The 23,758-nt window shown below is 45.5% G+C and overlaps 1 protein-coding gene and 1 long non-coding RNA gene across 4 annotated transcripts in view; one reads left to right on the top strand and one right to left on the bottom strand.

Moving 5' to 3' along the window:
- Positions 1-5,043: 5,043 nt before the first annotated feature.
- The window catches only part of LOC123514961, a 35,056-nt gene continuing 16,341 nt past the window's right edge, over positions 5,044-23,758 (bottom strand). The window contains exons 3-4 of one of the 2 annotated variants that reach the window (XR_006677721.1): positions 9,569-10,420; positions 5,044-6,882 (exon numbers count right to left, since the gene is read on the bottom strand). This is a non-coding gene — a long non-coding RNA (uncharacterized LOC123514961). The remainder of the gene's footprint in view (positions 6,883-9,568; positions 10,421-23,758) is intronic. The other variant, XR_006677722.1, reaches the window with a different exon arrangement.
- On the top strand, positions 17,114-23,016 carry LOC123514960. Of its 2 annotated transcripts, none has more exons than XM_045273241.1 (2): positions 17,114-19,901; positions 20,020-23,016. In XM_045273241.1, exon 1 carries the CDS (start codon positions 18,271-18,273, stop codon positions 19,162-19,164), a length of 894 nt encoding a protein of 297 aa, XP_045129176.1. In that variant the 5' UTR covers positions 17,114-18,270; the 3' UTR covers positions 19,165-19,901; positions 20,020-23,016. The 2 variants fall into 2 exon arrangements, with proteins under 2 accessions (XP_045129176.1, XP_045129175.1); XM_045273240.1 differs by having other exon boundaries at positions 17,119-19,901.

Here is a 23,758-nt window from a genome sequence, read left to right as displayed (position 1 = left end):
ACATGATTCATAGTGGGCCTTTCGGCAACTAATGGGGCCCGCAGATGGCAGCTGCGTTGCCCCGCGCTACGGCAAGGCTGATGCGTTGCCGCAGCCAACCTGTCTCTCGAGGCTCCCCGCTGCGTTGGGTGATTCTTCTACCAATATCATCCAGTAAGTCACTGAAGTCTGGCCCGAGCACACCGCTAGTCTCCACAGCAAGCGGTGAGAAATCATACCTCCGGGCCAGGTCCTCGTAGCGATGGCGCTTGCGATGTTCGGCGGCGCGAGCCGCTGCCCCAGCAGCCAAGGCACAGTCATTAATGTGGGTGCTGCAGAAGGTGTTTACGCAGGTGGCATCCCACATCAACATCTTGCCTCGTCTGAAGGAAAGACTGTAATGCCGTCTGGGCGGCGTCCGTCCCCACGATCCAGGCCTCGGGGTTCAAGGGTGGCCACTATCCCAGCGGCAGCCAGGGCGCGGTACACCACGTCGTTGAGAGCAGCATGGCGTGGCAGGCGTCCGGGATTCCGCTGGCAGGACAAACTGTGGTGGCCTAGGGCGTCTGTTAAGGCTCCACAGCGGCAGCGGTGAGGCTGTTGAACCCGCAGGCCCAGCCTCAATGCAACATTTATTCGTACAGCATCATCGGGGAGGAGGAGGCCGAGACTCTCTACGGGGATAGCAGAGAGCCAGGCTCCGCTGTGCGGTGCTGTGGCAGCGAGGAGCCGAGCGCGGTCGACCTGGTTGGCATGGCTGAGGAGGTCATCAAGGCGGTGTTGCGAGGCTGCACCGTCAAGGGTCCTTTGCCGAAGCCCCAGCTCTGCGTTCAGGTCTGGGCACTGGGTGTTACGAAAAATCGCTACAGCAGAGTCCAAGCGATCCAGTCTGTCGCCGTTGGGGCGGCGGTTGATGGTACAGACCAGGTCCCTGGAGGCCTCTAATGAAGCGATGTAAGCTGGCAGTGCTACATCTATCAACCGTCTCACACCCAAGCCCCCGTAACGGAGTGGCAAGGAGGCTTGTGTCCAAGAAGAATCGCTGTCAAGCTGGACGTTGCAGCACTGAGATATTGCATGCCGCATCAACTCGTCGATCTCTCTTAATGATTCGCTTGCTGCATGGACAGGTGCTGAGCGTAGTAGGTATGTGGCCCTCGGTACCGCTGCGTACCTCGACAAGAAAAAGAGGGCTAGCTTCTTCCCTCTTCTGGTGAAGGATGAGACGACATCACACCCTGTGTAAGCATGGAACATAGGTAGAGCAGTGGCTCTTTCAGGACCAATGCGAGATGCTATTTCGTCGGCAGGTATGTATTTGAAGTTCTGGCCAGTCCCAAAAGCAATCCACAGGTGCTTTAAGTGTAGCCTTGGCACTGCAGCGACTGACAGGACCACCACATCGGTATCAACTGTACGCAGGACAATCTTCTGGCATCCTTGTCGGACAGCATCAGCAGTGTGCAGCAGCATTCTTGTGTCGGCTTCTTCCTGAGTACAGGGGCTCAGTGCTGCAGTGATGCTTTCATCTGGTGGATTGCAAAGAACACCATCACCTAGGGTGGCAACAAGCTGCTTTCCATCTGGTCGGTGCTGCATTTTCATTGTGCATCTAGCCAGGAATGTGAACAGTTCCTGCTTGTTTGCATCAAGTCTCAGAAACTGCTGCCAGTTGCCAGGTAAGTTGTTGTTCCCTTGAACCCGGCGTCTGATCCCCTTTCCGCGGCGCTTTCTGGTTTCAGACTTCAAGCTGTTCTCAAGGTACTGGTCCCACACTATATCCACCCTGTCTGCTCGCTCCAGCTGCTTTTCAATGTAAGGCAAGAAGACTTTGTCTGCATAGTCATTGAATGTTGTGCAAACAACTGGCTTCAGCATGTTCACAAGCGCAGCACCATCGAGGATGATCGCATCAGAATCGGGAGCATCAATGCTACACTCAACACTGCTAGTGAGGCAGTCAAGAAGATCTGACTTCTTGCCCTGGCGTAACTTGCCATCCTGAGACAGAGACGGTGGGCACCTCTGATTTTCGTGTCTGAAGAATTCATTTAGATCACCGTCTCGTGATTGACACGCAATGTACAGTCGCGAAAATAGTGAGCAGTCACTCTTAAGAGACTGTAACTTGGACGTGGACTGGGACTTGCCTCTTGCTGGAGGTTGTCCGAACAGTTGGAGTTTGTTCTTCGTGATCCTGTCACTGAGAGGCTTGCTGCCATTCACGAGGCGCTCTTCAACAAAGGACTGATACTGCTGTACTCCAAGTTCTTCAGCCTGACGAACGGACTTGGCAGCTTCTTCATCCATGATGTCATGGGTGTCAAGACATATCAACTCCTGGCTCTCCTCGATGAATGGATTCCCCATGTCAGTTATGACCTCAACCAGGGAACACACCTGTGTGACAAACGTCTTCTGAATGCTTGCAGTCTGTTCAAGGTGCCTCATCTCTTTGCTCTGCTTGCTCTCCATAGCCTCCACTGAAGACTCAAATTCAGCAATCATCCTTGCCATCCTCGAAAAACCGTAGGGAGGGGGCATATAATATTCTACTGGCGGCCATATTGGAAAATGGCTGCCATTCGCTTCCTGGGCAGAATTCATGATGGCCCCATATCTGAAAATCTTCATAAGGGTCTAGACTAACTTTGTGCCAAATGCCATGCTTTTAACCCAAAGTGAACAATTCGGCCATTTTTTGTCATATATCCGCCTAGCTATAATGATTCGCTTGCTGCATGGACAGGTGCTGAGCGTAGTAGGTATGTGGCCCTCGGTACCGCTGCGTACCTCGACAAGAAAAAGAGGGCAGCGTGGCTGCCAATGTTGGATGTTCTGTCAATAAGGAGTCTTGGTGTGTTCTTGATTTTTCCAAGGGCCTCGTCGCTGCTATGGGCGTGGATAGGGGAGCCCAGTATAGACAGACGTGTGAGTGATGTGGGGAGGGCAGTGGGAAGGGGATAGTCCGTGTTAGGGCCAGGGTCCTCTGGCTTGTGAAGCCAGCGCTCTAACCACTGAGCTACCGGGTGTGTGTGTGTGTGTGTGTGTTATTTTATTGATATTTAGCGCATTGTTAGGACACACACACACACACATACCCGGTAGCTCAGTGGTTAGAGCGCTGGCTTCACAAGCCAGAGGACCGGGGTTCGATTCCCCGGCCGGGTGGAGATATTTGGGTGTGTCTCCTTTCACGTGTAGCCCCTGTTCACCTAGCAGTGAGTAGGTACGGGATGTAAATCGAGTTGCTGTGACCTTGTCCCGGTGTGTGGTGTGTGCCTGGTCTCGGGCCTATCCGAAGATCGGAAATAATGAGCTCTGAGCTCGTTCCGTAGGGTAACGTCTGGCTGTCTCGTCAGAGACTGCAGCAGATCAAACAGTGAATTACACACGCCCGGTAGCTCAGTGGTTAGAACGCTGGCTTCACAAGCCAGAGGACCGGGGTTCGATTCCCCGGCCGGGTGGAGATATTTGGGTGTGTCTCCTTTCACGTGTAGCCCCTGTTCACCTAGCAGTGAGTAGATACGGGATGTAAATCGAGGAGTTGTGACCTTGTTGTCCCGGTGTGTGGTGTGTGCCTGGTCTCAGGCTTATCCGAAGATCGGAAATAATGAGCTCTGAGCTCGTTCCGTAGGGTAACGTCTGGCTGTCTCGTCAGAGACTGCAGCAGATCAAACAGTGTAACAAACACACACACACACACACACCGCGTAGTGTAGTGGTTAGCACGCTCGACTCACAATCGAGAGGGCCAGGTTCGAGTCCCGGTAATCGACGAGGCAAATGGGCAAGCCTCTTAATGGGTGGCCCCTGTTCACCTAGCAGTAAATAGGTACGGGTTGTGGCCTCGCTTTCTCGGTATGTGTTGTGGTCTCAGTCCCACCCGAAGATCGGTCTATGAGCTCTGAGCTCGCTCCGTAATGGGGAAGACTGGCTGGGTGACAGGAGGTGAATCACTCCCCACACACACACACCACACACACACACCGCGTAGTGTAGTGGTTAGCAAGCTCGACTCATAATCGAGAGGGCCGGGTTCGAGTCCCGGGGCGGCGAGGCAAATGGGCAAACTTTTTAATGTGTGGCCCCTGGTCACCTAGCAGTAAGCAGATACGGGATGTAACTCGAGGGGTTGTGGCCTCGCTTTCCCGGTGTGAGGTGTTGTGGTCTCAGTCCTACCCGAAGATCGGTCTATGAGCTATGAGCTCGTTCCGTAATGGGGAATAATGGGGAAGACTGGCTGGGTGACCAGCAGACGACCGTGGTGAATTTGAATTACACAGTAAGCGGCGAGGCAAATGGGCAAGCCTCTTAATGTGTGGCCCCTGTTCACCTAGCAGTAAATAGGTATGGGATGTAACTCGAGGGGTTGTGTTGCGTGTTGATGTGGTCTCAATCCTACCCGAAGATCGGTCTATGAGCTCTGAGCTCGCTCCGTAATGGGGAAGACTGGCTGGGTGACCAGCAGACGACCGAGGTGAATCACACACACACACACACACACACACACACACACACACACACACACAGCATAATGGCAAGTCAATATGGTATGGTTGTGGCCAATGTTTTGCTCTCTACCCGTCCTGGTGACTGGCGGGATGGTGATATATAGTAAGGATCTTAATGACGAGGAAGAGCATAAGGATATGTAATTGGAGCTAGATGATAATGGTGGATGAGGTGGTAGTGGTGATAATAGGTGGACTCAATGCGTTGCTGTATTACTGTTGTTATTCATATCACCACCACCACCACCACCACCACTACTACTACTACTACTACTACTACTACTACTACTACTACTACTACTACTACTACTACTACTACTACTACTACTACTACTACTACTACTACTACTACTACTGCCACTACTACTACTGCCACTACTACTACTACTACTACTACTACTACTACTACTGCTGCTGCTGCTGCTGCTGCCGCCACCATAATCATCATCAACCATTGATTATCACTGGTCAACATCCAAAATGGTTCTGACATTGTTTTCTTTCAACTTTTTCTGACTAATTTTAGGCTAAAATTTCCAAATCTGACCTCCAAAACTCTGTCACCTACCATTGTTCCAGTACAGCATAAGCCTACTTTTTGGTAGAAGTATACATATAGGCCAATAATATTTTTATTTTAATAAACTGAAGATATGAAAATAGACACAAACAAACCATAATTAATGATACAATACATATCAAAAGTGTTTTTGAACTTGACTTTTGCGTTTGTATGAGGAACTATCACTTTCTCAACTTTACGAGGAACTATCACTTTCTCGCTGTAAAGTCCAACAATAGTCACCCATCATATTCGGATTGAATTGACCTTGATATCAAGTTTCCATGATGGCAATTTCCTGGTGGAATCTTTCTCCATGCTCATCGCTGACTTCACCCAGGTTCTTTGGAAAGAAATCCAGGTGAGAAAGAAAGAAATGTATCTTAAGTGACATTCGAGCACCAAACTCTTGGTAACTTCAGCAGTTCGTCAACAAGCTCTTCATAATTTGGAGCTCTAAAATTTCCTAAAAAAGACTTTGTAAAAACCACAAAGCTATCCCAAGCAGCCATTTCTAACTCTGATAGTGCATTTCTAAAGTCTTGGTCATTCAGTATAAGACGAATTTGGGGACCATTAAAAACACCTGCCTTTACTTTAGCATCAGATAAAATACCTTTGAACTTTGTCACCAAATAATGAAAACCATCACCATCTTGATCCATGGCTTTCACAAAGTTCTTCATTAATCCGAGTTTCAAGTGAAGTGGTGATAAAAACACCTCTTCAGGGTCAACAAGACTTTTGTTAAGACAGTTAAACTTCCCAACTAAGTCTTTTGGTCTCTGGCCATTCCCTTTATATAATGTTTAGTGTCTGATCTGCTATCCCATAGACAAAGGAAACACATGTGCTTTGTGTAGCCTTGTTGCAATCCAAGAAGCAAAGAGATCACCTTTAGGTCTCCACAGATGTTCCATTGATGGATCTTACAGTCAACTGCAGACAACAGTGTCTTCATAGTTTCATAACTTTCACTCATTCCATGTGCGTGAGCAATTGGAACAGAAGGTAATTCATTACCATTGTGGAGAAGAACTGCCTTCAATGTATCCTTTCCAGAATCAATAAATAACCTCCACTCATCTTTTTCATAAGCATGAGACTTACAAAGATGTTCCATTAGTGACACAACATCATAGCAGTAACAAAGTTTGTCATCCATTTTGAAATACTGAGAGAGCTTCTCATGCCTTTGGCGGAAAGTGGTAGTGTGAACTCCTCCTTACAGCAAATTCCATTGCTTGAGTCTGGATCCTAGTAGTTCACTCTTGTCTTACAAGGTCATGCAACTCTTCTTGACTAATAAGATGGGGTTCCTTTCTCTCTACATCTTGAAAGTCAGTATCCATGCATTCACCACTCACTCACTTTGGCTACCTAATGGAGGTTTGGGAACTGGTAACTCAGGACTATGAGGAACTGGTCTGTGAGCAGATGGCACATCTGGATACTTAATCTTAAATTGAGTTTTCACAGAATAACCTTTGGTATTAGTGAGGCAGAAGTAGCAGTCAGAAGAATGATCTTTTTGTTCACGCCAAACCATTGATTGGTACAGCAAAAGGCCTTTTACCATGCATCCATTCATTCAAATGATTCACACAGGGTTTACATGCAATGTGAGGTGCCCATTTCTTGTCTTGATCACCAACAGGGCATTTAAAGTATAGTTTGTATGCCTTTTTAACATTTTTTGTGATAGATTTTTTCAAGGTTTCAGGTGTAAAAGCTCCACAGATGTAACAGAAAGTATCTGAAAAATTAATGCATTTGCAGCGTTCCATTCTTGATTAAGCACTCGGTAACCTTCATAGAATAAGCAATCTGAAATCCAAGAAAAAATTTTTTTTTAGTATTCGGCATATTTTTGTGTTTATTGTATACATGTCATCACAAGATCGGAAACGAGAAATATTCCCATTTTGTATCATATGAGACAAAAAATTATATATATATATATATATATATATATATATATATATATATATATATATATATATATAATCACTCATAAGTTCTATTCATTCACCAAGGAATGCTCTCAAGACACACTCGAATTCAGAAATATACACAAGCCACTGGGGTACGCTTTCTTGTGGTGGCGATATTGTGACAACTGAACCTGAAAAAACCACACACCATGTTTAATCATGATATCCATACATGATCGTTACTTGTTATAACATGTTCGTTTGTTCACACTACCGGCACAGACATCTGCTGTACATGTAGAGAAGAAATAATGTTATTTTAGTTGTGTCACAAAAGAAATTGTAACATAATTTATCATGTGATAATTTCTTTTTAAGTATTATATAAATGCTTAATTGTATAGTGCTTATTACTCTCCCTGTCTTTCATACACACCCAAACACACATATATACATATACATAGATACAAAGCAGTAAGACATGAATAGGAAAATAATGAATTTTAATAATACCAAGACTTTTCTTCCATAACTGGCGTTTTTACACAATTCATGGTTCTCGAAAACTAGATGTGATAGAGAAAAATGGAGATCATATTCGTAGTCTACAGGTCAAAATTAGAAAGAATCACTGCAAAATATGTCAGAACCATAAAACTTTTTAAATTTTGTTAACCAGTGTTACCCTTCTGCTCTTCCTCAGTATTTATATTTTGCATGTATTATAATGAGAAGGATGATGATGATGACAGTGATGATTGCAATCATAAGAAAATAAATGAAATACTAATATAATAATTTATTATTATTATGATTATTATTATTATTATTATTATTATTTATTAATTATTATATATATTATTAATGATTACTATAATAGTAGAGTAGTAATTCAAGTAGTAATAATAATAATAATAACTAATAATGATATTATTATTACTATTAATGATTACTATAATAATGTTAGTTATGATGATAGTATCAGTAGTAGTAGTAGTAGTAATTTAGGTAATGATGATGATAATTCAACAATACTAACAACAATGGCAAGATCATGTTTCAACATCAGCTTCAATGATGTTATACAAATAAGCATATGTTCAGCAAAAGATAATTTCATACTATATACAATCTGAGATTACTCTTAAAACACGGTAGTTACCACGAAACAATAAGCCTCGCATCGCTGTAGTAGGAAGAGATGTAGGACAATATTTGCTAGCTCTTCTTGTCTGCATCTCCATGACTTTCAGACAGCTCTAGTTGAAGTGACACTGGCTTTTAAAGGTGTTTTTAAGGTTTGGTAACATTTTTATGAAGTTGAACATTATAAACAGGAGAAACACTCTTAAAACCCAGTTAATGATCTCTGGCTTTTGGAAATGGTTATGGTGAAAAAGCAGTGTTCTGAATATGGAGCATAGTACAGGAAAGGACTCCTATTCTGTACCTTCTGTCCCATTCAGTTATTATGTGTGATGTGCAGGGAATTCACATATATGTAATATGTTCATGCACACTCACCCATGAAAAGTGTCTCCATTACCATGCTTTGGTGGGAATGATGTTCGTAATAATACAGAAGACAGTAATGACAAGAATAATGATGGCAGTAATGACAATAGTTGTTTTGTTGCTGTGGGTAGTGATGGTATTGTGGTGTAATAGTACCTGATATTGGTAATAACAGATTCCGTGCCAATATCAACTTCAGCCATAATACAAACACACACAAGTTGTCACTGATTATGTGGTAAAGTTGGGAGAAAAAAAGAAAACACAAACAGCAATAAGTGATATATGAGACATTTATTTGCTTTGTCCTGTATAGCTAGCTTTTGGTTGTCCATTATAAAATTAGTTATATTTTTCATGCCATGGTTTTCCTATTGGGTCTCCATTGAACAATACTAAGTACATACCTGTTTTAAATCCAGTATATCACTTGCCCCAAAAATCCATTGTGTTCATTAATTCATCCAGAAAATTATGTTGCAGTTCTCCAGTTTTATTTAATACAGTAAACCCCCGATTATTCAAAAGTGGATTATCTGAAAATGGGATTATCTGAAATCAATTTGGATAATGCAATTATTTTTTTTATTTTATTTTATTTTTTTTTTTTCTGTACTAAAACTTCTAAAACATTAAAAACATGAAAATAAATAAAAGTAACTACATATGTTCTATTAACACATTATTAAAACTATCCCATGAACTTTATTTTGTTTCTCCATATTTGGCGTTTGTAATTTGGCAAATATGCATTATGACTGATTGGCATCCCTAGTTATTCCCCCCCCCTACTCATGGTGAAAGGATTAATTCGGTTCATGTTAACCCTATCACTTCGGTTTGGCTTCTGTAATTTGGTTTTGCATATTCGGGTGTGGTCGGTAGTATATCTTCAGTTCTTCTTTTGATTTAAGGTGTATCAGTACTTGCCACCATTTTTTTTCTTCTTCTTCCAATCGGCAGTTACCAGCCACGTTCTACAACCTGTGTTTCCACCTCACTTTCATCATCAGCATGCCTAAGGTTCCCAAAGAAACCGGGAAAAGGAAGAAAGCCATCCTTACCTTACAGAAGCTGGAGATATTGGACAAGCTGAAGGCAGGTCAATCAGGAACATGTTGGGAGATAACTGTGCATGCCCCAACGGGGGGTGGGGGTGCATTTTGTAACAGTAGTTTTTTATTTTTATTTTTATTTATTTATTTTATTTATTTCCTTTCGGATAATCGGGGGTTTACTGTATTTCCATACGTAATTTTATTCTTTGCTTGATGACAGGTAGACATTATATACGTGTAATAAGACTATTTCTTCATACACATTTCTCATGCAGTGTGTCACTGTTTGGTATTCAGTTTTTTTTGGGGGGTAACTAAGAGTTTTAATACATAACCTATAATTGACCTCTTTCTTATCTTTCTCATCCCTAGAAGAGTCTATGTATTTCAAGTCATCAAAATGTTAACATTCATGCACCTATGTTGAGCTTAGGTAAGGCACAATATTTTAAGTCCTAGTATATTGAGCAAACATTTCTGGTTTGGCACTGTCTTTCTTCTTTATCAGAAAAGAATAATTTACTGTGTAATTTTTCCTCTTATTGGTATACCATCCTCCCCTTGGAGGAAAGATTAGGGGGAGAGGCTGATATATATATACTCAACAGTTTAGAATATATCTGGCATGTTTCTGCTGGAACTGAGAGGGATTTTGGATATGGCTTGCAGGTTTTAAAAATCTGAATTGGCAACACTGGTGTGATTGTATGCTTAGTTCTTTTTCAACTTTCTCATGTTTACTTCGATATTTTGTTTCCTCTTAATATGTAGCCTTTGTTCACGTAGCAGCAAGTAGGTCCAGGATGTAATTCGAAGGGTTGTGGCCTCGGGTCTGTGAAGCATGGTGTGGTCTCGGTCCTGCCCAAAGATCAGTCTATGAGTGCTCTCTCTCTCTCTCTCTCTCTCTCTCTCTCTCTCTCTCTCTCTCTCTCTCTCTCTCTCTCTCTCTCTCTCTCTCTCTCTCTCTCTCTCTCTCTCTCTCTCTCTCTCTCTCTCTCTCTCTCTCTCTCTCTGTGTGTGTGTGTGTGTTTACCTAGTTGTAGTTTTACAAGGCCTGGGCTTTATGCTCGTGTGGTCCCATCTCCATATCTACACTTATCCAATTTGTCTTTAAAACTATGCACACTCATTGCTGACACCACTTGTGTGTGAGAGAAGAGTATGTGACATTGGAGAGAAGATGAAGAATGTGAATGAGCTGAATGAAAGAATTAGCAGGGAGGAGGCGAAATGTGTGAAAATGCAAAAGAATGGTAAGGCAGTAGGGCCAGTTGAGATACCATGTGAGATGTACAAAATTTAAGAAGTTGTGAGCTTTTTAACCAGGTATTAGAGGAGGAATGCCAAAAATATTGAATGAAGGTAGGGTGACTTTGTTGCACAAGGGAGTATACGAGAGTAAGAATGAATTGAAGAATTATAGGCCAATTGCATTATTAAATACAGTAGGTAAAGTGTTCAGTACAGTGTTGAAAGAGAAATTGTGTAAAATGGATTGAACGAATTGAAATGTTGGATGAGGAACAGAATGGTTTCCATGTGGACAGGAGAGCTGAAGATATGTTTGTGGCGAATGATTTGATTGAAAGGAAAAGGAAGGATGGTAGTAAATTATACTTAGTTTTTTTGGATATAGAGAGTGTATGACAAAGGGTGAATATAAGAATGTTATGCAGAGTTTTAGGAAAGATTGGTTAAGTGCAAAGATAGTTAACATAGTGCAAAGTATGTATGTGGACACAACAGCTAGATATAGACTAGTGGATGTAGAAACAGACTTAGATTGAAAAAGGAGTTAGGCATGGTTGTGTATTGTCACCAATCCTCTTTAGTTTATATACAGAGGAATTGGCTGCTAGAATGAGAAGAATAAATGTAGGAGTAAGGGTGGAGAATGATAGGATATGTGTGCTCTTGTATGCAGTTAATGTGGTAGTCATGTGTGAATTGGCAGATGAGCTTCAATGTCTGTCTAGGATGTTATTGATGGATATAGAAGAGACTTTGGAGTGAGATTCAGCAGTGAGAAAAGTAGGGTAATGGGTTGTGAATAGGTCAAATGATGAGAAACTTGGTATGGAGACTGGGAGAGAATGAGGTGCAAAAGGCTGATGAATACAAGTATCTGGGGATGTAGATGAGTCCAAATGTCTGTGTGAAAGCGAGAAATGAAAAGATGTGCTTGGTGAACCAACGGATAGACCAACAAGGAAGTGTAGCAAGGGTGAGAGGGAGCAAGTACAGTTTGCTGCGAGAAGTTTGGAAGCCATGGTTGTTTCGAGCATCATATACGGTATGGATGTGATTGCATGGAATGAAAATAAATTAAAGTTGTTTATTCCAGAATAGAGTTGCTAGAATGACACTAAATTCACCATTGTATGCCGCAATATGCATGTTCATGGGAGACGTGGGATGGAGTACCTTCTGATGAGAGAGGCATGCAAAGGCAACATTGAGATTCAAGGCTAGGTTAGAGCAAATAAATGATGTAGGAATAGTTAGGAATAGTAGGTGAGGGGAAGAGGTGTCAGGATGGTAGTGAAGAGGGATCTAGAAACTAGTTGGGCATTTCAATGAGTTGAGTGGAAGCACGTTAAGAGTGACTGAAGCTTGATTGTTAGATATGGAGAGCGCCTTGGATGGGATGTAAGGAAGTGGAAGAATGAGATAGACATTAGATTAAATGGTGAAGTGTGTATGGGACTGAGTGAATGGAGGAATAAGATGCAACAGAAGAGTACTTTGGAGTGGCATAGAGGCAAAGAGGCCCCCATATATGAAAAAGTGGTGTGATGGCAGCCTTCTCTTCTGAGTTAGGGCACAGTGTATAGATGTGAATGCAAGGAGCTACAGGAGGTCTGGTCCCCCCAGTAGAGTAGTTCAGATGTGTAACATGGGAGAGGACAAGATGCTGGATGGTCCCACAGTAGAGTAGGTCAGATGTGTAACATGGGAGAGGACAATATGGTGGAACATGTGATGGTAGAGTGTGTGAAGTATGCCAGAGACAGGAATGAGATGATGCAAGTGGTGCTGAAAGAATTGGGAAATTCCAGGGTGGAGAAAATAAGAAAGGAATGGATGGTGGTGTTGCTGGGACTATGTGGAGAGATGAGTGAAAGGATGATTGAAGCTGTGAAGGGATTCCTGGAGAAAATGTGTGCTAGATGTAGAGATCAAGATCATCTGGTCAGGGTATACAGAGGAGTTAGCAGCCAGATTGAGAAGAATGAATGCAGGAGTAAGAGTGGGGAATGAGAAGATAGGAGTGCTCCATGCAGATGATGTGGTGGTCATGAGTGAGTCAGCAGTTGAGTTGCAGAGTATGTTGGATGTTGTGGATGGATATGGGAGAGACTTTGGAGTTAGGTTTAGTAGTGAAAAATGTAAGAGTGTTGATAGTGAATAGATCTGAGGATGAAAGCAGTGCAGTATGGAGAATTGGAGAGAATGAGTTGAATCAGGCACAAGAATATAAGTACTTGGGGATGTGGGTGTGAAAAGACAAAGAATGAAAAGATAGCCTTAGTAAATCAGTGGGTAGGACAATTGGGGAGTGCAGCAAGAATGAGAGCAAGCAAATATGATGTGCTGAGAGAAGTGTGGAAGAGTGTGGCTGTGTCCAGTATAATGTATGGTATGGATGTGATTGCATGGAATGAAAGTGAAATTGACAAGCTAGAAGTGGGACAGAATAGATTAGGTAGAATGGCACTGAATGAATGCAAGGTACACAGCAGTAGAAGCTTTGAGAGGGGTATATGGGATGGAGCACCTTTAGGAAAGACTAGTTAAAGCCACACTTAGATACAAGGTCAGGCTGGAAAGAATGGATGATGAAAGAATAGTGAGGAAGGTGTACCTGTGGAATGAAAGTGGGAGTCAGTGGAGGAAGAGGTGCATGAGAATGACAGAGAAGAGTGGTTTACAAGTGGTATGGGGGATGAGAATGGCTGGGAGGAATCAAAGTGAGCGTGAATGGATCGTGACAAGAGGAGGCAGGGTAGGAACTGAATGGGATGCAAGGAAATGGAAGAGTGAGATAGACAGAGGTGAAGTGGATGGGACTGAATATATGGAAGAATGAGATGGAATGAAAGTGCATGCTGGAATGCTACAAGGAATAGGAAGCTCTGATGTATGAAAGATGGTATGATGGCAGCCTGGGTGGTGACCTTCTCCGAGCGAGGGGACAGTGTATGGATGTGAATGCAAGGAACTACAGGTGGTCTAAATCCCGCAGCAAAGTGTGCCAGATGTGTGACATGGGGGAGGACGAGACGGTCAAGCACATCATGATGGAGTGTGAGAAGTATGAGACAGGCATGAGATGATGCAAGTGATTTTGAGTGAATGAGGGCATAATAGAGATGAAAGAGTGGAGAAGACAGGAAAAGAATGGATGCTGTTGCTGCTGGGACTGTGTAAAGGGACAAGTGAAAGGATGATTGAGGCAGTGAAGGAGTATCTGGAGAGAATGTGGCAAGCGAGGTGTAGGGATGATTAGTCAGTAGAATACTCTCTCTCTCTCTCTCTCTCCAAAGGCCTGGCTCCAGAGTGATCCCGAGCCACCTGTAGCATCAGATCAAGATAAAGATCAAGGCATGCACCTCAACCGTGACAGGAACCAGAAGTTGGGACAGTGACTGGCTGAGTGTATGAGGATGAGGCAGGTGCGCTGTGTGGAGGCAACCTGAAGAGGAGGATCAGCAGATGACAGCAGACATGGAAGAGAGGAAACTAAACAGGCAAGTGAATGTATGAAGATTGGTTGTATGAATGTGAGAGGATGGGGCGTGGGGAAGTTTGAGGATGTATACATGGAGGAACTCACTGAGTGGAAGTTCAGCAAAGTCGGACTTACCGAGACTCACCTGAAAGATGGTTTGCAGATGGAATGATGTATGTCATGATAGGAGAGATGTAAAACACAGGAGGCACTGGGAGGAGCCTTAGCCATACTTTACAAGGAAGGAAGAGGACTGAAAGTAGAGGAGATTGATGGAATGCAAGGGAGCATAAATCAGCAATCAACTTACATGTTGGTGAATGGAAGAATGCGTGAAATTGTGTCATACATGTGGGTAGATGTAGATGGTGTAGCTGATATTGTGTCTGACCACAATATGCAGGTTGTGGAGTGTTTGATTGCAGGGTGGGAATAAGAATGGCAGGAAAGGAAAGGTGGAGATGTAGATGGTTTAGCTGATATTGTATCTGACCACAATATGCTGGTTGTGGAGTGCCAGATTGCAGGGTGGGAGTGAGAATGGCAGGAAAGGAAAGGTGGAGAGATGTAGGATGGGAGAACTTCCAGGTAGATCTGAGTGAGAGAAGGTAGGATGATGATGTAAGTGTGGATGATGTGCTAGAACCTGAATGAGAGATTAGTTGAGAATGTGCAGAGTACTGCTGTGAGAGATTAGTTGAGAAAATGCAGAGTACTGCTGTGACTCAGATAGGGTTTGTGAGAGAAGGCAGAAGAAAGAGTATGTAAACTATAGTGGTATGATGAAATTAGAGAGGCATGGAAAGAGCAAAAGAGAATGAGTACAGACAATGCAAATGGTTTAGAAAAAAAGACATGAAAATGATGAGGCAGAGAATGAGTACCAGAATGCATCCATGGGCAGCATATGTGAAACAATGAAAACCTGCAAGGTGAATGAACGATAATGAAGGCTAAAGTGAAATGTGGAAGTGTGAGAGAAAGGGCATGGAAGATAGCCACAAACGGTAGAAGTTCCTGAGAGGTGAGAATATGATGGTAAATGTTAGTGTGGAGAGTCTGAAAGTGAATGGTGAAGGGAGGAATCAGGAAGGCAATTGGACAATTCTGGGAAAGAAGTTGGCGGTGTAGATGACGTGTGTGGTGTGAGAGAAGAATGTTTGACACTGGAGAGGAAGAATATAGGTGAACTGAATGAGAGAATCAGCAGGGAGGAGATGGAGAGATGTTTGAAAAGGCAGAAGAATGGGAAGGCAACAGAGCCAGATGGGATACCATATAAGATGTACAAAAATGGAGAAGTTGTAATCATTAGGATGACTCAGGTATTTAACCAGGCATGGGAGGAGGAGAGAGTGCTAAGAATCTGGAATGAATGTAGGGTAACTTGTATAAGGAAGGATACAAGAGTAAGGAGTTGAACTATAGGCAGATTGCCCTACTAAATATAGTAGGTAAAGTGTTCAGTATGGTGTTGAGTAAGAGATTCTGTAAATGAATTGAGGAAGCTGGAGTGTTAGAACAGAATGGTTTCTGTGTGGACAGGAGAGCTGAGGATAATATGTTTGTGGTGAATGAAATGATTGAGAGGTAAAGAAAGGAGAGAGATACTTTACTTTTATTAAGTTGGGTTGAAGAGTCAAGCTAGGCCACAGCGTATGGATGTGAATGCAAGGAACCACAGATGGTCTGAGACCCGCAGCAAAGAGTGCCAGATCTGTGACATGGGAGAGGATGTGTCAGTGGAGCATGTGGTGCTGGAGTGTGATAGGTTTTAGAGAGACAAGAGGGAGATGATGCAAATGATTCTGACTGAATTAGGGCATAATAAGGATGAAAGAGTGGAGAAAATACAAAGGGAATGGATGGTGTTACTGTTGGGACTGTGTAAAGAGACAAGTGAAAATCCTAAGGCTGTGAAGGAGTTTCTGGAGAAAATGTCTCGTGCTAGATGTAATGATAATTAATGAACAGGATAATGTTTTGTTTTGTGTGTTTTCTCTGCTTATCTTTGGTTTGTCTTCTGTGTACAGGAATTACCAATCCAGAGGCCTGGGCTCTGGAGGGATCCCAAGCCATCTTTAGCATCAAGATGATCTTTCAAGATTGCTTTCCTCCTTTATTAGGTTGATAGGTAATGGCTAAGTGTTAAAGAATCTATATTTTTAATGCCATGCTTTAATCCTACATGTATCTCTTGAATTGGGGAGGTTTCTAAGCTTATTGTGTGTTGCACTTGAGGTATAAAGATAGATAGATGTTACCAAGAGTGTGTGTGTGCTCATGTGGAATGGTATCCCAGGGAATGCATGGTTGTCAGATCTTGAGGAAAAACTGTGAGCTATCCTTGTAATAAGTGCATTGATCAATAGAAAGCAAGTATTATTCATATAAAATCATTGTATCTTATTACATTATCAATGAGATACAATATCTTTCAAATCCAGGAGCCATTCTAGAGTAGACAAACTATAATGTACACTGCTTTACTCATTTTGTATAGATTCTGTTGATAACTTAGAACGTGCTCCTATTTCTTTGCAGGATTGATGTAGTGATTGCTGTAAGAAGGTTAATCCCACCACCTCACTCCTGCATTGACATTTGATTTGTGTTGCAGCTCATCTTTAAGGCTAGGGATCTGTGTTGAGTTGGGATGGCAGGAGTTCAAACCTTAAGAGGAACAGATTTAAGGCTAGAAATACCAAAATATATCATGTTATGATGAAATTTTTAATAATAAATGTGTTATGGTTAAATGTTTCATCAATATAATAAAACTTGTCATCTGTCAAAAATTATTTTCAGCTCAGTAAAAAAAAAAAAATTGATAGCTATTGTTTCCCTTATAGTAAAGGAATAAAAACCCTGAAAACCCACCAAAATAAACTAAGTTTAAGCTGTATTTTTCACATAGAAAAACCCCGTCTCTCCCCTGAGCAGGGAAGGTTGGAACTCAATACTGTCAAACCCCCTCCCATTAAGGGGGAGAGATGGGGGTTTCTATGTGGAAACACAGGGTTCTTCCTCCTTCACTATAAGGGAAATAATAGCTATTGCCTTTGTGGAGCTGTGTCCTGTAATCTGATGAGCTGACCAGTGCAGGTGTAATAGTCCATGAAGGCAGAGAAGTAAGGGACAAGCAAGCAAACTGGTTGTTATTGGCCAAGTGCTTTGAGCACAGAAATAGCTTAGTATCCATTATTCTACCTTCCCGCCAAGGTCCCACCGCACCGAGCAGTTGGTGTGGGGGTAGAAATATTCCGCAAAAGATACAGATTCCACATTAGAGTTAAATAAATACTCTAGCTATGCGCTCTGATTGGTCAGCCAGTCGGCATGCTGGGAGGATAGCCTCCCCAACCCCACCCTGTGCTGGGCCATGCAGCCTTCATTCTACTGCAGAACTCGTCTTGACTTCACGTTTTTCTCTTCGCTCCAGTTTTTGTCATGGTGAGTTCCTGCTTTTCCTAGGTTAGCCTGTCTTTTGACAGAGGTTGTGTGTGTTTCTTTTAGTCCCGTTGTGCCCAGGCGGGAAACTGTTTTCGTCTGTTCACGCGGAGCAGGCCTTCTGCCTGCCTCTTTTAGGTACCCACGTGGTCTTCCTGTTTTTTGCCTGTTGTGCCCTGTCATGGGTGGTGCAGGATTGGGAGACCCCTGTGGAATCTCGATCTACACTGCCTGCCTTTCAGGCTTTACATAAAGCCTGGACGAAGGCTAGAAAGGCTTTTGCGAAGCGTGCGGGCCCCCCTTTGCATTCGGTGGACTCCTCCCTCAGCGCCGAGTTGGGCTTGTATCGTGCACGCGCCACCTCCACATGTTCGGTGGGGTCTGAAGGCATCTCCCTTCAGCCCATCGGCACTGGGGCCCAGGTTCAGTCTCCTTTCATGGACGACCCCTTTGGGGAGTGCATTAAGGAGACAGCCCCTCATGGTGCCTCCGGCAACACGCTTGTTCCTCTCCCCGCCGTAGCAGGATGCCCTCGGGCTCCTCTCGCCGGAGGAGATGGACTTGCTCTAAGGGGAGGTCCAGCGCGAAGAGGTCCCGCCGTTCGTGGTTGCCCTCTAGTTCTCATTCCCCGTCATCGGTCTCATCCACCTGTTCTCAACACTGCAAGCGTTCTCTTTGCACAGATTCGGACGGCACCGTTGACTGGAGACAGAAGGTGAAAGAGATCCTTTCTGACATCTTGCCTTCATGCTTGGCAGAGGCTGGGCTGGGTGTGCCCCCCGCGGCTCCCCCAGCCCCGACTCCGGCCCCTCACTCTCCTCCTCAGGCGTCAGCTGTGCCCTCGACCTCAACTGCCTCAGTGGCTGTTTTCTTGCCTCCAGAGCAGCCGACGAGGGGCGGGACGGGCTCCGAGGACAAGGATGAGGCCTCTTTTCCCCCTCTGAGTCAGGTTCCTCCTCCTTCCTCTCCTCCCTCTTACGGCATCTCTCCTCTGGCCTCAGTGGACTTCCTTCCTCTCCTCCCTTTTACGGCATCTCTCCTCCTCTGGCCTCAGTGGACTTTCACCCCTACAACTGGCTCTCCCTTCCCCCCACTTGGATTCATCAGATGGAGATGGGTAAGCTGGTGGCTTACGCTCCTAATGAGGCTCACCTGGGAGCGTTTGGGATCCCGGGATGGCGGTTTCCCTGAGGTGTTATACAGGGCCAAACCCCTATCAACTCCTACTCCACTGCCAACGAAGTTGTCCCCGACAGCTACACTGGACGCAGTGTCTGTGTTGTTAAACAATCCCAGAGCTACCACGTCCCAGTCCCACTCCATCGACTCCTCGGGTGACACCCCATCTGGAGTTCGCCCTGTCAACCTGCTTCCCCGGCGAACACTCTCTGAAACTGCTGGACATGGCATCCATGCTTGAGAAGGCCTCTGACCATGGCAAGAGCAACTTTCGATGCCCGGCGCCTCTTTCAGAGTCCTGTCGTCTACCACCCACCAGGGCCGACCCTCGCCTTTCCTCCTGCCTGGAGAGGCTCGACAGACCCCTCACTCCCCCACCAGGTACGGGAGCCAGAGCAGCGTCTGGCGGCAGCAGAGTCACTTTCCCGACAGAAACTTGCCCACCGCCTGTCTACAGTGGGCCTCGTTTCCCTCCTGCGAGACCACCTGCACAAGCTGGCCTCCACGTTTCAGGACTGTCCTCCTGAGGAGTTGCAATAAGTAGTGTATGCAGGCCGCCACAGTAGTCTAGACTCCGCGGTGGCCTAGACGCCACCCTGGAGTATAGATCTCCGCCTTGCCCCACTTCGTCTTCCTCTTCCCCTCGGTGGCCTGGTCTCTTGTCGCGGCGTCCAAGCTACCTCTAGGCCACTCCCTTCCCTAACTTTTTGTTTCCCACAGCGATATCTTGCTGACGTTAGCAGACGTAGCTGAGGGCACAGCAGGGATGATGGCTTTCGACCTGCCCCACCTTGCGAAGTCTTTCGCCGAAAATAGGTTGGAGGCACGACAATCGGCCGCGAGGGAAGTCCCGGAGGCCGCCAGGAGGGGCGTCGTCAGGGCTGAGCCCCTCTCCACGGGACTGTTCGACCCCATGGCAACAGACAGAGTCTTCTCTGTGCCTACCATCATTCAGGTCACTCCTCAGCCACCTGCCAGGTAATTGTTCTTTCCTTGCCCCTGTTTCCTGTGTTACTGTGGCAATTCAATGTTAATATGCAGGTCCTAGGCCACCACTCTTAGACTGTTGACAGTTAACACCCTCTGTCCTTTGCAGACCTCGTCCGACCCCGACAATGGCGCAGCGCCAGATCCCCTCGTACCGCCAGCCCTTTCCAAGGAAGAGGGCGCAACCAGCATACCAGCAGGGGTACAAAAAGGTGCTTCCAACTACTTCCCAAGGGTAAGAAGCAGCCCAACCAGCACCGCGGGACTGCGGACAACGTCATGTCCACCTCCCAGCGGCCTCCCTACCGCAGCCGGCAAGGGAAGGGGAACTAGGCCACGCCTCGGCTGTCTCCTGGGGTGGTCCCATGCGTGGCCGCATCATGGATGGGCAGCAAGAGTGGTCTCCAAAGGCCTCTCCTAGCCCTGGATAACTCAGCCACCGCTGCGCCTGCCTCCACAGCACTCCAAGATTTGGTAGTCTGTTTTACCTCACCTCAAGGAGATGCTAGAGAAGGGCATTGTGGAGCCAGCCAAAGGGAAGGTCTTCTTGTCCTGACTTCATGGTTGCCAAGAAAAATTCGGACAAAACAAGACTAGTTATGGACCTGAACGCTCTCAACAAGTTCCTGAAGCCCCAACGCTTCAGGATGGTGTCGGCCACTCATGTCCGCACAGCTCTTTAGAAGGGAGACTGGCTAGCGTCTCTGGATCTCCAGGACGCCTACTGGCACGTGCCCGTCCACCCCAGGTTCAGGCGTTTCCTTGCCTTCCAAGTGGGGACAGACACGTTCCAGTTTACCAGGCTTCCTTTCAGACTCTCGTTGGCCCCGAGAGTATTCACAAAGTTACTAAAGGTGGTGGCTGCCAAGCTGGTTTTGCAAGGAGTCGCTACCCTTATGTACCTAGACAACTGGTTAATACTCTCCTACCAAGGAGGGTGTAACAAACAGTGTGTCGGTGATGTTGAAGATTCTGGCAGACATGGGGTGTATTGTCAACCTCTCCAAGTCCGCTACTACCCCTACGCAACAGCTAGATTGGCTTGGCTTGGCTTGGTATTCGTTGGGACACAACGACAGCCTCCCTTTCGCTGGCTCCAGACAATGTCGCCCGCACCCTCCGTCAAGTACGTCGGGCGTACTTCTCCAGCACCTACTCGAGGATACAGTGGGAGTCCCTCCTCGGAGTGCTGAACTTCACCGCCCCGACTCTCCCCATGGGGCGCCTCAAGCATCGCTGCCTGACGAGGGAGATCAACCTCGCCATCCCCCGCCTTCGCCGGGACCTTCAGCGACCATTACCACGCCTCCTACTTCGCCTCCTGCGCCCCTGGGTTTGTCCCTGGGCTCTCCTAAAGTCTGTCCCCTGGGTTCCACCTCCACCTACACTGACAGTGGCATCAGATGCGTCAGACGTGGGTTGGGGCTTCCAGTCAGACCGAGATCACCAAGCTTACGGAGGATGGACAGAGGACTTAAGAGTAGCCCACATCAACGTAAGGGAGCTGTGGGTAGCGAAGGAGTGGCTACTGCGACATCGGCACCTCACCGGAGTGTCGGTGAGGTTCGACATGGACAACATAACGGCAGTTTAGTGCATCCAACAGCAGGGAACAGCTCGTTCGTCCGTCTTCTCACGCTGTCGGAAAAAACTCTCTCTCTGGCTGCCAGCAACGGAGTGTCAATTTCCACTCATTACGACAGAGGCAGGGACAACAGTTGGGCAGACGCTCTTTTACGATTCAAGGGCACGTCAGTGGAGTGGCAACTCTGCCCGAAGGTGTTCCAGTCCCTCACCCTCCGCTACGGGACTCCGCAAGTAAACCTCTTCGCCTCTTACAGCACGGCTCAACTGCCTCTCTTCCTGACCTACGACAGGAGGACCCCAGCTGGACACAATGTTCCCGGAACCCACCGCAAGGTGGCACTACATGACGAAAGCTTTGATGGAACACAACAGAATAGTTTAGTACAGATTTGCCAGGTAATGATGTGGAACGTCTAATTATCTATGATGCAGTCACTCTGTCGAGGTTGTACCACGTGGAATACCTTGGAATGGCCTCAAAATTGAAGGAAACTATGAGAAATATAAGAACCAGCATTGTTTTCGGCAAAAAAGTGGCATTTAATCGAAAAGGCATGAGCCGTGACATCACAAGTGATCTTGATCTTGATGTTACAGGCCAAAACATGTGGATATTTGAGTTATTTTTGACATATTTGTACATCATGAATAATGTTTGATGATGAATGGGCGAAGTATTAGTGACATGGGCATCTAAAATAGTGAAAGAAATGTTATATAATGTATATGCGAATACTGCGATGATAAATGTGGATATGGCACGTAGCCTCCGTGTTTATCGCCGTTTGAGTCTGGTGTGACGTAGCAAGGTACCAGAGACTTTTCAGGGTACGATACAACAAGAGGTGGTGAGTTGCTGGGGACGAGGGAGTGTACGAGTGTCAGTCAGGAAGGGAGATCTGTTTGGCGAGGTGGCACGAAAACGGATCACCTAATAGTATCGCAGCCACACCTGCGCTGCTCATGCATCTAGAGCAAGGCTGGAAACCGGATCGGGGAAACTCCACTACACTACACCGGGGGAGAGAGTGAAAAAAAAAAAAGTTGGCGTTAATTTTTGTTATGTGGCGCTTTTGAATTTTGTTTTATTATTATTATTATTTTAATAATATTATTATTATGTAAAAGATTTGAATGCAAAGCATGCACACAGGATCTCTCTAAGGACCACCTGTTTTACGCCTCGTGGTCCACCAGGCCCCTGACACCTCGTTTCTTGGCCCACCTCCTTTGCAAGATCATAGAGCTAGCAGATCCGGGCCATTCTCCGAGGGCCCACTCCATCCGTGGCCTCGCAGCTTCCCTAGCCTTCCTCAGGACACACTCAGTGGAGCAGGTCAGGGACCTGGGTGGTTGGACTTCCACCTCGTCCTTTCGGACCCGCTATCTCCTCCACTCCGTCTCCCAGGCCCCATGCGTAGCCATGGGTATACATGTCAGTGGATCCTCTCCTACATGCTCGACTAATGAGAAGAAGGGACCCAAGGTCGAGAAGGAGAACACAGTAGTTCAGGAGACATGTCTGGTTTATTTTGTATTAATAAAATTTTGTTTCTGATCTGTGTTTCCCGCTGTCCTCCCTGGTTAGGCTCAAGCCGCTTCTAGGGTTTAAGGCCTACATTCAGCATGACAAGGAACGGAGGGAGGCAAAGGCGAAGCTATTTCTGTGCTCAAAGCACTTGGCCAATAATTTACCTTTTGTAGCGGCATTCTTTAGCCGCTAAATATTATTTATTGGCCAGTGATTTGAGCACAGACTTAGTTTCCCCCCCTCCTCCTTGGGCTTTCTTTCCGGCCCTTTGACTTCTCATGGGAATGAAGGCTGCCTGGCCCAGCACAGGGTGGGGTGGGGGAGGCTATCCTCCCAGCACGCCGACTGGCTGACCAATCAGAGCGCAGACCATTTATTTAACTCTAATGTGGAATCTGTATCTTTTGCAGAATATTTCTACCACCACGCCAACCGCTCGATTCAGTGGGACTTTGGCGGGAAGGTAGAATAATGGATACTAAGCTATTTCTGTGCTCAAATCACTGGCCAATAAATAATATTTAGCGGCTAAAGAATGCCGCTACAAAAGGTAAATTATGCATATAATCTTTGCCAGCTTCTCTGGGTTGACACAAGATGAGCTTCTGCAGCAGCAAGAACCCATAGTCAATTGTGGGCTCCATATATGTGTGTGTGTGTTGGCAGATAGAAACAGACATTAAGTGAAGAGATACTTTACTTATACAGATAAACGTCACTAGACTAAAAC

This window comes from Portunus trituberculatus, chromosome 38 (genome assembly GCF_017591435.1).
Source record: "Portunus trituberculatus isolate SZX2019 chromosome 38, ASM1759143v1, whole genome shotgun sequence".
Classification (NCBI taxonomy): domain Eukaryota; kingdom Metazoa; phylum Arthropoda; class Malacostraca; order Decapoda; family Portunidae; genus Portunus; species Portunus trituberculatus.
The sequence above is the reverse complement of the archived record's forward strand: the minus strand, read 5'-3'. Positions and strand labels throughout refer to the sequence as shown.

Coding starts and splice junctions, on each gene's coding strand:
- LOC123514960 (XM_045273240.1), top strand. CDS start 20,871: ATGTTGAAGATTCTGGCAGACATGGGGTGTATTGTCAACCTCTCCAAG.